The sequence below is a fragment of the Aotus nancymaae genome, unplaced genomic scaffold, assembly GCF_030222135.1.
Source record: "Aotus nancymaae isolate 86718 unplaced genomic scaffold, 86718_ANA_hifiasm-v0.15.2.pri h1tg000092l, whole genome shotgun sequence".
NCBI lineage: Eukaryota > Metazoa > Chordata > Mammalia > Primates > Aotidae > Aotus > Aotus nancymaae.
Genome location: NW_026988507.1, coordinates 11,418,755 through 11,436,297, shown reverse-complemented (window position 1 = coordinate 11,436,297; position 17,543 = coordinate 11,418,755). Strand labels below are relative to the sequence as shown.

The 17,543-nt window shown below is 35.7% G+C and overlaps 1 protein-coding gene across 2 annotated transcripts in view; it reads right to left on the bottom strand.

Annotated features, from left to right (window-relative positions):
- Nucleotides 1-17,543, bottom strand: part of CPNE8 (copine 8) — a 230,776-nt gene that overhangs the window by 84,881 nt on the left and 128,352 nt on the right. For both annotated transcript variants that reach the window (XM_012435387.3, XM_012435388.3), the window contains exons 9-10: nucleotides 14,495-14,599; nucleotides 12,920-12,961 (exon numbers count right to left, since the gene is read on the bottom strand). In XM_012435387.3, coding sequence (XP_012290810.1) covers nucleotides 12,920-12,961; nucleotides 14,495-14,599 — 147 coding nt within the window. The remainder of the gene's footprint in view (nucleotides 1-12,919; nucleotides 12,962-14,494; nucleotides 14,600-17,543) is intronic.

Genomic DNA, 17,543 nt, shown 5'->3' with positions numbered 1-17,543 from the left:
AACAGGAACTAAACTCCTACATACAAAAAAGTCATTGAATTTGCATGGGACTTAAATGGTCTTCATCTCCTGAACTAAAAAGATTGGAGTGTAATATATCTTAATTAAATGAACGAGGAAAAAAATGTATAATCCATAAAAAAAGGCTGGCTCTGGCAATGAAAAGGCCTCCCAGGACTCTGTTGCTTCACAGGGTGTAAGCCCCAACCTTGGCAGCTTCCACATGCTGTTGACCCTGTCGGTGCACAGAACTGAGGTTGGGGAACCTCTGCCTAGATTTCAAAAGACGTATGGAAACCCCTGGGTGCCCAGGCAAAAGTTTGCTACTGGGGCAGGGCCCTCATGGAGAATCTCTGCTAGGGCGGCGCAGAAGGGAAATGTGGATTCAGGGCCGCCACACAGAGTCCCTACTGGGGCACCGCCTAGTGGGGCTGTGAGATTGAGAAGAAGGCCATAGTCCTCCAGACCCCAGAATGGTAGGTCCACTGACAGCTTGCACCGTGCACCTGGAAATGCAGCAGACACTCAAAGCCGGCTGGTGAAAGCAACCAGGAGGGGGGCTGTACCCTGCAAAGCCACGTGGAGTTGCCTAAGACCATGGGAACCCATCTCTTACAGCAGCGTGACCTGGATGTGAGACATCGAGTTAAAGGAGATCATTTTGGAGCTTTAAGATTTGACTGCCCTGCTGGATTTCAGACATGCATGGGGCCTGTAGCCCCTTTGTTTTGGCCAATTCCTCCCATTTGGAATGGGTGTATTTATCCAATACCTGTACCTCCATTGTATCTAGGAAGTAACTAACTTGCTTTTGATTTTACAGGCTCATAAGCAGAAGAGACTTCCCTTGTCTCAGATGAGACTTTGGACTGTGGACTTTTGAGTTAATGCTGAAATGAGTTAAAACTTTGGGGGACTGTTGGGAAGGCAGGATTGGTTTTGAAATGTGAGGACATGGGATTTGGGAGGGGGCAGGGGTGGAATGATATGGTTTGGCTGTATCCCACCCAAATCTCATCCTGAATTCCCATGTGTTGTGGGAGGGACCTGGTGGGAGGTAACTGAATCATGGAGGCAGGTCTTTCCCATGCTGTTCTCACTATATGAATAAGTCTCATGAGATCTAATGGTTTTGAAAAACGGGAGTCTCCTTGCACAAGTTATGTCTTAGCCTGCTGCCATCCATGTAAGATGTGACTTGCTCCTTCTTGCCTTCTGCCATGATTGTGAGGCTTCCCCAGCCACTCGGAACTATATGTCCTATTCAATCTCTTTCTTCTGTAAATTGCCCAGTCTCAGCTATGTCTTTATCAGCAGCATGAAAACAGACTAACACAGTAAATTCTCAGATATGTCTATCAGCAGCATGAAAATGGACTAATAGACTAGTGAGCTGCACTTTTAAAATATTTACTAACCTTTTTTTTTTGAAAAAATTGTTAAAGTTTTGCATCTTTGTAATCAAATATGGGCATTTTCTTATTTTACTAGAGCTCTTTATACATTAAAGAAATCTTATTTTACTATGTATGTTGCAATTTATTTTCTAATCATCTTTTGCCTTTTTATTGTATGATATTTTTACCTATAAAGCTTCATGTATTTAAATCTGTGGACTTCACATAGCAATTCTCAGCTTGAGTTGCTGTGGGATGTTGGGTTAGAAAGCTAGGAATTTTAATACAATATCATGCCAACAGGCCAAATTAAAAACTAGCACTTTCAGATAACTTGAGTTCATTTCAGTGACAGAGTTAATCCTAATTCAGTAATAGTGGCACTGGAGATGAAAAAATTATTTATTTTGGAGAGTTGGATTTGTAACTCAGATGTTTCTGACAGACATTTATAAAACCTCAGGTTCACCCACTTGCCCTCATTCTTCTTAGAGTACTTTGTCCAATTCACAATAGTCTCTTATAATATCACTTTTTCCCATTTCTATTATTCATGCTATCTTTAGTTCAGATTTATTTTCTTTTTCCCCAGGCTGGATTGTAAAAATTTTTTCTACTGCTATTCTGCTTTCTTTACTATTAAGTATCTGTTTACTTTTTAAAAAATCATACTCAGTATTTTTTTGTAAAAATTGTACTGTTGCAAAATAAATTTAGCCTGGTAACAAATATTTATACTCTTTTCATAAACATCTGTGTTGATTCCATCTTTTTATGTCATAAAAACTATAAATAATCACACAATTAACTTCAGAAAATTCATTCATTCTAGTTACAATGGGGGCAACATTTATTTATTTATTTCTAACAGATGCAAGAGTTGGCAATTGATTGGATTTAGTGGATGAGAGCAAGGGAAGGGTTAATATGACTACAATCTTTCCAGTCTGCAAGGCTGGTGTTATAGTAATGCCTAGGCCTTACATTCAAGGGGTGTAACTCAGTAAAGCCAAAGTAAATATAAAAATACACCATTTCCTGTGTGCCTGGCTACTACCTCATCTTCACAGAAACCTCCCTTGGGCTCCCTGGGCCACCCAATAATCTGGCAATTAAAAGGCTGGCTCCGGCAATGGAAAGGCCTCCCAGGACTCTATTCCCATTGTACAGCTCCCATCTATTTTGATGGCAGGTAAACATCTTCAACATCACCTCTGGTAATCTGACAACAGAATAAAACTTGAGAGAGGAAAGGCAGATTTAGCGGTGAAATTTATAACTCATTCAGGATCAAATATCAAGAAATATGCTAAATCTTTTCTTGGTAAACAAAGAGTTAACTCTAAAGGCCTCTTCTAGCCCTAAGATTCTAATATCACCTTATACCAGAATTAGAAGTTAATTTATATTCCAAATTTGACTGATGACATTCTAATGAAGATGAATTTAAATAGTAAGGTGATTAAAAATAAAAAATTATAATATAAATGTGTTTGACAATTTGAACTTGATCATTCTCCTGTTGGTGAAAGTTATTGGTATTTAGATATGAAATAAAGCAGCAAAAGTAATTAATTTGCATGACAAGAAAGATGAGATTCCCGAATATAAAATCTAAGATCCCTGCAAATTGTGAAAACAAGACTAAGGAAATGACATCTCAATTACTCAGTATCTGAAGTTTCACCAGAGAAATAAAAGCTCTAATATCATTTAAGGTGATTTTATAATTTAAAATAAAGTGGATATAAGCTTTGATGGAAGACTGAGTGTTGATATAGATAGATATCAGAGCTGGCCAGTGGCATTGGCTTATATCTATAATCCTAGCACTTTGGGAGGCCAAGACGTGTGGATCACTGGAGCTCAGGAGTTTGAGACAAGCCTGGTCAACATGGCAAAACCCTGTCTCTAATAAAAACACAAAAATTAGCCAGGCATAGTGGCAGACACCTGTAATACCAGCTACTTAGGAGGCTGAGACAGGAGAATCGCTTGAATCTGGGACGTGAGGTTACAGCGAGCCAAGATCATGCCACTGCACTCCAGTCTGGGTGACAGAGTGAGAATCCATTAAAAAAAAAAAGAAAAAGATATCAGAGCAATTTTAAATCCTCTCTTCTGTAATACTGATGTAACATAACAAGAATCTACTACATTAAAGGCACTATAATCTACATTGTAAGGAATAATATGACAAAACTTAGTCCATGATTTCAGGTAGTTTATAATTCACAAAGTCTCCCCTGCCCCTGACCTCTAATCCACGGTTTTACTTTTTGGGGTTTCAGGTACCTGCTCTCAACCACGACCTCCAAATTAGGTGAGTACAGTACAGTAAGATATTCTGAAAGACCACATTCACATACCTTTTATAACAGTATATTATAATTGTTCTATTTTATTATTATTGTTCATCTCTTACTGTGCCTAAAGTAGAAATTAAACTTTATCATAAGTATGGATGCATAGGGAAAAAACAAGTATATAAAGGGTTCCATACTATTCATGGTTTCAGAAATCCACTGGAGGTATTGGAATATATTCCCCCACAGGGAAGAGAGGATTACTGTGACATGAAGGACAGAGCAGAAACAAGCAACTTCAATATAAGTCGTAATGTGTTAGATGTGCTGATAAACATTCCAAAGTGGCAGAGTAAATACACAGAAGACAGGGATTAAATTATTTTCAATATATAAGGAAATCTTTCATACAAATGACAGCATTGAAATCGGACCTGAACAGAAAATCAACAGGCAAAATGATCGCAGAAGGAATTTCCAAATGGTGAGGCCAAGCAAATACGTGGGATAAAAGACCACAGGACAAACACCAAAACTGCATAGTGAAACTGGCTGGAGTAGCTCTTTCCAAAATCCTGCAAATATCTTCTAGTAAAGGGCTGCTATTAAATGTTTATATTTAACAGCATAAATATAAATAGAGAGAGATCCAAGATGGCTGATCACTAGCAGCTCGGGATTGTAGCTCCCAGTGAAAGCGCAGAGAATGAGAGGACGCCACACTTTCAGACGAATTTTTGCTGCTTATGGACCAGGAGATTCCCAGTGGAGGAGCCCCATGGGTCGCCAGCGCAACTCTTGTGGCCGGCGTGGCGGTTCTTGGTGCAGAGTAAGTGGGACTGGGTCCCCTTTAGGCCGATGTTTGGAGCCCTGGGAAGGCAGAGTCACCTATTCAGCTGATTGAAGGATGGACTCAAGAAGGGAGCCAGACCAGAGATTCCCGGGCAGAAAAGCACCATCAATCTTAATACCACTGTTTTGGCCAGCACAGTGGGTTGCTCAGATTTCGGCGCAGGGAATCAACAAGTTGGACATCCACTCAGAGATCTAATTAGAAAGTCAGTAATTACAAAGATGACAGATAGATAAATTTATAATGAAGGGAAGAAACCAGCCTAAAAAGGCAGAGAATACCTAAAATCAGAACGCCTCTCCCTCTACAGGGGGTCACAGTTCCTCATCAGCAACGGAACAAGGCCTGATGGAGAACGAGTACGTTCCATTAACAGAAGTAGGCTTCAGAAGGTGAATGATAAGAAACTTCTGTGAATTAAAAGAACTTGTTCTAACCCAATGCAAAGAAACTAAGAACTTTGAAGAAAGGTTTGACGAAATCCTAATGAGAATGGACAATTTAGAGAGGAATATAAGTGAATTAATGGAACTGAAAAACACAACACGAGAACTTCGCGAAGTATGCACAAGTTTTAACAGTCGAATTGATCAAGCAGAAGAAAGGATATCAGAGGTCGAAGACCAATTTAATGAAATAAAACAAGAAGACAGGATTAGAGAAAAAAGGATAAAAAGGAATGAGCAAAGTCTCCAAGAAATATGGGACTATGTGAAAAGACCTAATCTACATTTGATAGGTATACCTGAATGTGACGAAGAGAATGAATCCAAGTTGGAAAATACTCTTCAGGATATTATGCAGGAAAACTTTCCCAACCTAGTAAGGCAGGACAATATTCAACTCCAGGTAATACAGAGAACACCACAAAGATATTCCTCTAGAAGACCAACCCCAAGGCACATAATCGTCAGATTCATTAGGGTTGAAATGAAGGAGAAAATACTAAGGGCAGCCAGAGAGAAAGGTCAGGTTACGCACAAAGGGAAACCTATCAGACTTAGAGCAGATCTCTCAGCAGAAACCCTACAAGCCAGAAGGGAGGGGGCCAATATTCAACATCCTTAAAGAAAAGAACTTTCAACCCAGAATTTCATATCCAGCCAAACTAAGCTTCACAAGTGAAGGAAAAATAAAATCTTTTGCGAACAAGCAAGTACTTAGAGATTTCACCCCCACCAGGCCTGCTTTACAAGAGCTTCTGAAAGAAGCACTACACATGTAAAGGAACAACCAGTATCAGCCTTTCCAAAAATATACCAAAAAGTAAAGAGCATCAACATAATGAAGAATTTACATCAACTAATGGGCAAAACAGCCAGCTAGCATCAAATGGCCATATTAAACTCATATATATTATTAACTGGATAAAAAGCCAAAACCCATCGATATGCTGTATCCAGACCCATCTCACATGCAACAATACACAAAGACTCAAAACAAAGGGATGGAGGAAGATTTACCAACCAAAAGGAGAGCAAAAATAAATAAATAAATAAATAAAAAACAGGAGTTGCAATTCTCGCCTCTGATGAAATAGACTTTAAAGCAACAAAGATCAAAAGAGGCAAAGAAGGACATTACATAATGGCAAAAGAATCAATGCAACAAGAAGAGCTAACGATCCTAAATATATATGCACCCAATACAGGAGCACCCAGATACATAAGACAAGTTCTTAATGACTTATAAAGAGACTTAGACTCCCACACAGTAAGAGTGGAAGACTGTAACTCAGACCTGGAACAACTAAATTTAATAAACATTTATAGAACTCTTCACTTCAAATACACAAAACATACATTCTTATTAGTACCACATCATATCTATTCCAAAAGTGACTACATAATTGGAAGTAAATCACTCCTCAGTAATTGCATAACATTTCATAGGTTTACATGCAATATTGGGTGGCTGCTTGTTTGTTATTTTCTTCCCTTATTCCTTCCTGTCTCCATTGTTAAGCACAATTATTGGTATAAAAGAGGTTTTCAATACCCATTTTTAGACTGCATTCTAGCCTGGGCAATAAAGCAATACTCCCGTTCTCTCTCCCTCTTTCTCTTCCTTTTTCTTCCTCTCCTTCATTCTTTTTTTTTTCTTTCTTTCTCTCTTTCTTTCTTCCTTTAAAAAAAAAAAAGAAAAAGAAAAATGGACTCCCCTATATGTAGCTGAAAAATCAGGGTTTGAGGATTTTAGTTCCCTTTGAAAAAAAAAAAGTTCATATAATTTTATTAAAAATCTTATTGAAAATGAGAAAAAGCCTTTTCCTCTGAAAAGCCAGGAGGCTATAAAACAACACATTAAATAAAATTAAAATATTGTTGTATAAAGATTGAAATTTTTAGTTAAGTCGTATCACCTGGCAAACAGCTGAACACATAGTAAGTGCTCAATAACAGTTTCTTCATAAATTAATTTATTTTTGGTCATAAATAAATGAAGATGCACAGAAGTTAAAAACTGATTATCACTTCAGGTATATTAGATACATGTATAATTAAGTCAGTCTTTCTTGAGAGCAAGAATTATAGATTAAAGTGAATGGCGACAAAAAATTCACAAGCTACAGCTGAGAAAAATCATTACATATATTTTTAGCAGGTGGAAGAATAGATTGTCAATTAATCATATATAGATTATGAAATTCCATTTATCAACATTTTTAAGTTTCAAGAAGTGATATGTAAGAGAATAAGAAAAAGAGGCTGAATCTTGCTTATTAAATACAGGGTTAGGATATTCAGGGTTAACTGCAAGCAAATTGTAGGTGACGGTTAAGGGAAGATTTCATAGAGGAAGTGAGGAAACAAAATAAGAAAAATATAAAAGATTTACAAATGTTTCTTCTAAATGAGTTCTAATGTTTTAGACAACTCACAATTACATTCTTAAGCACTAGGCAAGGAATCGTTTGGTCATGATGATGCATAATCCTGAATGAAAACATCAAATGCATTTATCAAATATTATCTTCAAAGGTAACAAGAGAAAATGACAACATAAATATGGCATTTTGCAGACAAATGAAGTTTGCATTTAATTATAATAAATATCATTATTTGAAATGACTACATTTAATAAAATGCAGAGTGGTAAAAATGAAACTTTTACTCTCCCTGTTCACAAGCGGGGATTTTATGATGGACAGTTCACTAACTTAGCCTTTTCATTTTTCTAGTAGGCAGCAATCTACTTTGTGGCCCTTTGCAATCAGTCCCACATCACAACCATGTGGTACTAATGCAGCGCTCTTCCACTAATGCTCCCTGAATTTTAAGTTCAGCTACAATCTCAGCTGAAGAAACTTCAAGCAATTGAAGCTCTTCAAGGATACCGCCAATGATTGCTTTGTAACCAGGGCAAGGCAGTTTCTTGGCACTTTAGCTCTTCAATTGTTAAAATGAGCTTTAAATATTCTTCCTTCACACCTTTTAAAGAAATAGTGATCTGCCTAGCTCAAAAAGGAAAAAAAAAGAAACAGTGAGAAATATAGTAATGATTTTAGTATTGTGGTTTAACTTGTTGAAAATTAAATACATTTCAACTGATTATTAATACCAAGGTCAAGCAATGCCTCTGTAATTCTCAGACCCTTCCCAGTGTGTTTCAATAAAAGAACAGATAACTATATTTCTTCTATCCTAGGTTAGCTCTAGATACCTAATTTAACGTCAACTGGTTACATGCTCTACGACATTACCACGTTTTTGTATGCTTCATAGATTCACGAAGTGTATCTAACAGAATTAATTTCAGTTGATGAATTTAGCAAAAAATGCTCTGCATTCTGATGCAAAAGGACACTAGTTCCTGAAGTTCCCAATCTGTGAATATTATTAGCACAATTGTCTGAAAGACTCCAGCTAGTAAAGCAAAATGTGATTGTAAGCAAATAAAGCATTTTTCACTTTATTTTTTTACATTTTTTTGTAGACAGGTGTCACATTCTGTCACCCAGGCTAGAGTACAGTGGCATGATCATAGTTAACTGAAGCCTCAACCTACTGGGCTCAAGCTATCTTCCTGTGTCAGCCTCCCAAGTAGCAAGGACTACAGGCACATGCCACCATGCCCAGCTAGCTTTTATTTTTTTCATAGCATCTTGCTTTGTTACCCTGGCTGCCACTTTAATATTTGACTGACATATTCTCTCTAGATTGAAAGAGCACATTGTCTTATTGGTTTTGTATGACTAAATTTATACACAAAATAATACAGATATCTGAGTAGCTCTTCCCCATTTTGTAAGGACTTCTATAAATGTAGACAAACATTTCATCTGATATAAAGTGACTTATGATGCATATTACATAGACTTCATTAAAATATATGTAGCACCATCCAATATGGCAGCCCCAAGCCACATGCTGCTATAACTTCAAATGTAGCTAGTATGAATTGAGATGTACTGTAAACCTAAAATATATACCACATTTCAAACTTAGTGATCTTTCTTAGTGATTTTATATTAATTCTATATTAAAATGATAATATTCTGGAAGCAGGATTAAATAAAATATATTACTACATTAATCTCACTGGTTTATTTTTTCTTCGTAACGCTATCACTAGAAAATTTAAAATTATATGTGACTTGCATTATATTTCCATTAGACAATGTTAGTTCAAGCTGCCAAAAAAAAATCCACTGAGCAAATAATGGTTTTTAATAAGAAGAATTAAAATTTCTGGATCAACAAAGTAAAAAATGACACATGAACAGGATTTAGGACAAATATCAATGATGACAAGAACACAAAAATAAATAATAGGACACAGTCTCTGTTGATCATTATATCATGCAATATAATGAGTCCTATCATAGTCACTCTGATTTTTTTAAAAAAAATCTAAATTAGGCAATTTTGTCTGATTAAAAAAAATGTAAAAAGTATAATAACCATGTTATTAGACTACACATAATCATAAGCTTCATATCAATATGTATAAATATCCACACAGTGATCATTATTATTAAATTATAAAATTAATTTCAGGATTTTATAAAACTGTTATGCATTACATTTTATTGGAGACTAATGTGCCTTTCAAGCTTCATGCATAAGACATGTTATTAAATTGAAAGGGTTATCAAGAATTAATTTTTATGTTAATGTTGCTTTTTATATAGCATCTACAAAGTGATCATTTTGCTAACACTGAAAAAGGTTTCTTGGTGAAAATGGATTATATAGAATTATACACTGAATTTTTTACATTAAAATATAGATCATTTTTGTAGGAATAAAAGAGTACTTTACTCAAACATTAAAAAGGTATTAAACTTACATTTACAAAATTACAATCCTTTCCCCTAATGATTCTACTAATCATATAATTCATTTCCAAGGAATGTTTAAATTTCACCAATATTTCCCCTCCCAATCCCATCTCTTTATTTTCAAACAAGCTTTAACTCCTTAGGCTTCTTTTGAACATGCTGTTAATGACAGTATAGTAAAATGAGTATTTAAAAATAAATCGGGACATCCTACACCACCGCCAATCTTCCCCCAATGCCATTGATGATCCAATGACAAAATATGCTTATAAAATCTCAATATCTAAATAGTTTCATTGCTTCTAAATCTGATGTCTCAAAAGTAAATTACTATTTCTTGTTGAAAAATACTTTTCCTATCTAATGGCCCAAATCCTCTGTAAATAAACCTTTGCTTTCTCTTGTTATTCTTGCTCTTATTCTAGCTCTCATTCTCTTAATCTAAGCCAACTCTCTTTTACATATTACTGGCCCTTTCAATGTCTATTAGGATTCTTTCAGAATCTGTAACAATCATTGCTTTCTACCTAACTTCTAGTTACATAAGAACTGTTACCAAGAAATGCTTTATCCACTTTTCCAGACAATATACAATTTCAGATAATAAAATAAATTATGTTAGATTGTTTCTTAAATTTTCCTTATAGTTTTCACAACTATCACATTAGCAATTACCAAAGTATCACAGGGTAAGTTCAATGTCCAGGTTGAAGACTTTCACTTAATGCCAGGAATTACAATGCTATAAAAAACACAGTGCATTTGTTATGAAAATACTATTGGAAGTGACTGCCAGTGTTCAAGCCCTGGTTCCACCACTGATTAGTTTTATGACTTTAGGCAAGTTACTTCTTTGCCTCAGTTTCTTTATCTTCAAAAGGTAATTAAGGTAGTACCTATCATTTATTGTGAAAATTAAATAAGGAATAACATTAAAATTGCTTACAGAATACCTGGCATGTTAGAGACCTTAAATAAATCGTATTAGGAATAGGAATGCTCAAAGTCCTCACGTCAGAAAAAAAGATCATTAAATTCTACGATAATTCTGATCAAAGCTACTCAAAATTCTTGTGGCTCAGAAGTAGATTGGAGACAACAGGAAAGTCACAGAAACTCACCATTTGAAGGAAGACAATAGAATATGTATATTTTCTGCAAATTTTATATTTTTATGGATGCAGATTAAAAACTAAATTTATACCCCCTATATATAAGTGGTTAAATTAAAACCATTTCCCAAAGTTTTAAACCATTTCCCATGTGCCCCAAAATACTCTGCTCTAATTCTAATGTAGTATCACATACATTTCTGTTACGTTAGGATTAGACACAAGTTCTGTTTAGAAATGACTCCAAAAACAGTTTTTATATTTTCACACTGAAAATAAGTCAGATTTGTTTCAGCCTCAAGGATCTTGTGTTTATGTAAAATTAAATGAGCTCTGGCAGTGAGCTGCACTTTCTGTTTCTAAATGGTAAATGGGTTACTAGGGAAAAGCCATCACTTTTGCCTATTTGCAATTAAAATATAGAATAGGTTATATGATACTGGGCATAGTCTTTTACTGAGATTGGCATTATTTCCTTTACTATTATTCTGAGCAACAAAACTCATTTTCTCAGTGAAACAAGTTTAATGAAGCAATGGAGCATAAGTCCCTATGGAAAAATAGAAGGTTTTCTGGTAAGATTTCTCCAGAATGCACGTAGAACTAAATAATAAATTAACCAAATGAATACCTGGCATAAATGTAAAGATTGGTAGCAAAGCATGGATTATTATGAAGTTATCTCTAAGAGCAAACTTCAAATCAGTGTTATAACTCTTTTTTAAAACAATGTTTGAGATACAACCTAAAGATTGAGATCTTTGAGTCTTATATACTTATTTGGTAGCAGCTAAACTGTGGGATAATAATCTCCACTTCTCTTTCCATCTTCTCTTTTTTTTTTCTTGAAAGAAAAAAAATACTATTTGCATCAAATTCCAGGACACTTATGGCATCATGTGTGTGAGTAAGCTTTCGGACAAATATCATACACATGCTGGCATGTGGCTCTCCAGTGAGAATCTTCCTGCCTATGCAACAGAAGGGATGAGAAGGGGGTGCCCCCTCAGCACAGGCCAGCCTTCTTGAACTTGTTCCTGTATTCACGAGAGTGTCCAGGTATCCAGACACTTTCATCTCTTTGGCGTTGGTTGCTGGCTTGTACATAATGCAGAGAGAAAAGCATTGCTTAGCTTTAACCTCATGTTTCAGCTCCATTTCTCAGTGAGCTATGGATTCGAGTTTAGGACATGCAACAAGTGAAAAATTAGAAGTACTCTTCACTTTTCCATTTATCATTCTCCTTTGATATCTGCATATTCAGCCCTTTCAGGGAGCACCTGGAGAGGCAGTTGTCCAGGGCAAAATGGAATTGGAGCATTGCCGGGTCCCTTGGCTTAAGATCATTTTACAAACATCATCATACTATGTAGAACAGTAGAAACAAAATACGCTTAAAAAAGAAAAAGAAAAAGTAGTGTGTTTCCTCTCTTTAAGTCTTTAATATCTACTTTGATATGCAGAGGTCTACAGCGATTGCAGAGCTCTGAACAACTGTTTGGTCTGGCAATCCCTAGACACAATTCTCAAGTTTTGTTAAAGTTTTGTTGTGTAGTTTGCCTCTTTTTTTTTTTTTTTTTTTGTCAGAGGCTGATGGGGAATGAAACGCTTGCTTGTGTTTCCTAGAACAGTATGGAATATCAATGTTATATAAATCTTCGGAGAGATCGTGAGATGCAGAAATTTGATGCTCACTTCAGCTATAAAATTAAACATCCAGAATCATCAGATCCAAGTTGAAAATCTTTACTAGTTACTGGAAATAAGAAAAACCTCTAGTTTCATCTCAATGTTGAAGAAAATACACTCATTCTTAAAATTTCATGTAAATGCATCAGTTACATTTAGAAAAACAAAACAAATATGCAATCTAAAATTACAATTAAAAAATGTGGTCATTTCAATGTATGTGCCTCTTAAAGTATACCCAGTTCAAGATTACAGTAAGAAGAAAAGAAAAGTCTTACCTCCCATCTCGATCCCAGTCATACACCTCTACTTTGATTGTTCTGTACATGGAAAAAAACATACACATAAAGTTACTTAGTAAGATCAAAATAAGGTATGGCAGAGAATTCAAAAATAAGTTGATTTTCTTAGATAAAATAGTGTATGCTTGTAGGTTTTACATTGAATTTGATGTTAACTTTGCTAATTTCATTACTACAATTCAATTCACATCTTTTTTTTTTTTTTTTTGAGACGGAGTTCCGCTCTTGATACCCAGGCTGGAGTGCAATGGTGCGATCTCGGCTCACCGCAATCTCCGCCTCCTGGGTTCAGGCAATTCTCCTGCCTCAGCCTCCTGAGTAGCTGGGATTACAGGCACGCGCCACCGTGCCCAGCTAATTTTTTTTTGTATTAGTAGAGACGGGGTTTCACCATGTTGACCAGGATGGTCTCGATCTCTTGACCTCGTGATCCACCCGCCTCGGCCTCCCAAAGTGCTGGGATTACAGGCTTGAGCCACCGCGCCCGGCCTTCAATTCACATCTTAAAAGAGGCTTCTAGAATCTTCATTGATTCCTTAAAGAGAGTAAGAGTCTACAAGGGAAGCATGTGCAGTTTGATAGAGCTCCTAGAAGGGATGGTATGCACCCACTTCTCCACTCTTGAAAATCGCTGTCTTAAAGCAGTGTTTCTCAAACTCAGCATAGATCGGAACCATATGGGGGTGCACTTGTCAAAACATGGATTATTGGACCCTTTCCTGGAGTTTCTGATTAAGTAGGTCTGGACTGGAGCCAGATAATTTGAATTTCTATGAGATCAGCAGGTGATGCTGACTGATGCTGCTAATCAGGAAGAACATTATGAGAACCACTTTCTTAGGAAAAAATGAGTCCAGCCTAAATACAGGAATGCTCTTACTAAATGAACAGAATATAAAGTGACATGATAAATTTCAAAGTAAACTTAATAACATATCAGTAATCAATAGTTCTATGATATGGGTTAATTAAATAGACTTTTTCTATCATACGTAACAAAATAAAGATTGGGATTCTTCCTTTTTATTTGCCTTTCTTTTGGGATGGGTGAGGTTTTTATATTATAATCATACAATAAAGTTTCATAAGAAAAAAAAATTTTGATACTAAAAAATCTTCAGGAATATTACGGGAAAAATCCTCAGGATCACCTTACCCAGGTAATTGTAAAACATTAAAATCTCCTGTGCTACAACTATGGAAATTTTGTGAGTCAGCAATCATTAGTTCTACCAAATAACATTTTCAAGAGTATTTCAGGGTTGATAATACATCTAAGCACAGTGTTGAAACTTTTGTGTTTCTACTTGTTTCACTCTAGAAGGACTGTACCACAGAAAAGGCTAAGGCAATGGAGATTCTGAAATAGCTTTTGAATAATGAATTAAAATTTAAAACTAATATTTAATGTTTTTTTTGCATTTGCACATTTTCGTTTGTGGAAAATAAGTTTAACCAAATTTTAATTAGCCAACTTATCCCTCTTCCCCAAATCTTTGTAAATTTTTTAAAAAGCTATTTGAAGATTTTTGAATAAACGGTCCTTCTTACCTGTCATAGTCTCCGTTACATAACGCTCTGACTGAGATCTTGAATGCTTGCCATACCGGATTCAGAGTGTTTTTGACAACTTCTGTTCTATGACAAATTGTAAAACTGTAAAGAGAAAAGTTTTCAGTTATTTGCATGATTTGATTATTTTAATTGATCTATTGTTTTAGTAGTCATTCCTCTATTTACTTTTTTGTTGAAAATAAATACTCAGTCCCGCTGTTGCTGCTACATCACTTCATGAAAAGAGATATGTGATTCTAAAACCTGAAAGATCAGCTCACCATAAGCTACTTTGCAACAAATTTACCAAAGGCAATCTGAAAATTCAATAAATCCTAAAGCTATTTTGTAAACAATCTCTGTAAGCATTGTGGTGACATGCTGATGGAGTGAGAAATATCCATGGGTCCCTAAGAATATGAAGGTCACCAGCAACTTTAAGAAGAGCAGCTGTGTTGGAGTGCTGGGAAGAAAAACCTGGTTAGAGTGGGTTTAAGAAAGAGAAGAGAAACTGAGGCATGGTGTGGAGAACATTATTTTAGTCTGGCTGTGAAGAAAAACAAAGAAATTAGAAGAATTTAAGGGAAAAAATGGATTAACCACAGGAAAGGTTTTGTTGTTATTACTTTCAATATCTATTTTCAAGATGGAAGAAATAAAGGCAAGGTGGTCTGTTAAAGGAAAAGATCTGGTAGAAAGGAAACCACTTCTGATGCATGAGACAAAGGTGGGAGCAATGCCTTTTAAGCGGATGAGAGTAGATGGAATCCTGAGCATCAGTGGAGGAGCTGCCATTGAGAGGCCAGACAGTCATTCTTCAAGAACGTTCAGGAAGGCAGAGTACATGGGTTGACGCTGTGTTAAGATCATGAGGAAGCTCTCCAATTGCCACCATTTTCTTATGAAAGAGGATGCATGATAATGAGCAAAGGAGGAGGATGAAGCATAAGTGATAAAGTGTCTGGGATAAAGAAAATGTTCGTAGATTAAGGCAAAGGAGTAGAATTCTCAGGGAGCCCCAAGAGCCCATTTAAGTTTAAAATCACATCATGAATCTGTAGAAAGATCATTCAGTGTGTGGTTCTTTCTTTATCTAAACTGTTGGTTCTATATATTTAAAGAATTCCCAAGGGAAGGAAGACAGCAATTCACAATAAGGGGCAGAATTCATGGAACCTTAAGCTCGGTTTTCTAATTCAAATTCCAGTGTCGTTTCCACAAAACCATTCAATCTTAAGACATCAATCAGCTCCTGGATATATGTTCTTCCTTCGTGTGAATTGATGCAGCAGTTCCTGAGCTAGAAACATTTAGAGTGATCTTCATTGAAATACATAAACATAGCCTTCTCAAGACCTAGGCCATGAAGTGTTTCAAATGCAAGTATCTAACAGTCACGGAACATGAAAGTATTAATAAATCCCATAGTGAATATACTCCCCCTAACCCCTACAAAGAAATATCCCCCCTTTGTTAAATCTTTAAGTTCACTTACCTACTCTCAAGCAAGAGGGATTTGTTTCTATTAAGAGATAAGATGGAACATAATATTTTATATAAGGATGAGGTTTTTATTGTAAGACTGATGGTATTAGTGCCTTCTCCTTCCCGGTAGTATCCTCGCCCATCTATGGAAACTCATGTCATTAAATTGACAGAGCCCAGGAAAATGTATCTGTGTTCAAATGTTCTCAGAGATGACTCACCTGAAGCAATTAGGAGTCACTGGGGGAATAGGCATTAGAAGTAAGACAGAGGGGCAGACGGAGAAGACTGCTGGAAAGGTAATGAAGATGTCTAAAGCAGAGGAGGAAAATCAAACTGGATAGGGGAAGTTGGAGGACGGTTGTGGGGGCTCAGAACGGAGGGAAACAAACGAAACAAGGCAAAGGGACCAAAAATTGTCAAGAAATATTCATAGAAAGCAAATTACAGAGGGAAGACAGAGCTGTATGTTGGTTTGTTTCAGAAACAAACAATGTATTCATTAAGATCGATTCATAAAAATACAATACATTCTTAAAGATCCACAAAGAGAACTTCTCTTCTTTCATATTCTAATATATAGCAAGTCTTTGATATGGTGATAAATACAGATAGCTTGAAAGATAATAGCTAGATAGATGACAGGGAGAGAGAGAAAAAGAGAAAGAGAGAGAGAGAGAGAGACTGAGAGACCAGCTGACCATCTTCAGACCAACATGTTCAACTATCTACTGGCTTTTTGGCCTCTTTGCCTATGGTTAAATCAAAATTTCTCTTATATTCCCAGTGTCACCAGCTGCAGTAATTAAATACTTTTGATACTTGAAACATTTCCTCTGAAGGAAGGGACATCCTTCTTACTGAGATATTTATGAGGCAGGTAGTCATTTATTGCCTATTAATCATTCTCATTTCTAATGTATTAGATATGACATATACAGCAAATCCTCACTGGTGAGCATTCCAGTCCTGGTGTAACCAGTAAAAATTCTGCCAGGAGTCCAATGTAGCTTTTCCTAACGTTCATAAGTATTTCTATATAATGTCTGTACGTATTACAAATAGTATCATAAGAAAATATATTTTTACTAAAAACTTGTATTATGATACTTTAAGTAAGGGCATTTACCAAAAATAACGATTCCAAAGGAAAAGTGTTACGCAATCATAAATCAATGTTGTTACTAAATAAATGCCAAAGCAAGATATGACTATGAGATCATACAGTATTAAGGTTTTCAATGAATACTTCCAGTAGAAGTTAAGTTTTTCTCTTTCTTATGAAATAAGCCACAAATATACTAGGTATTAGGCAATTTTTAAAATAGCTTCTTATTAAAATAAATATTAAAAATAAAGGTAGAATCTTTGCAGTTAAAAATAGAGACAAAAACTGAGGCATAAAAGCATCTGTATATATTCAAAATACAACAAAGCATATGCATGCATATATACACATAAAATATCTGGATCAAGCTGGCAAACTAGGTTTCTATGTGTAAATGGAAAGTTTTCTGAAATGACACTCACCAACTTTTAAAAAGTTTTTTCAAATTATTTG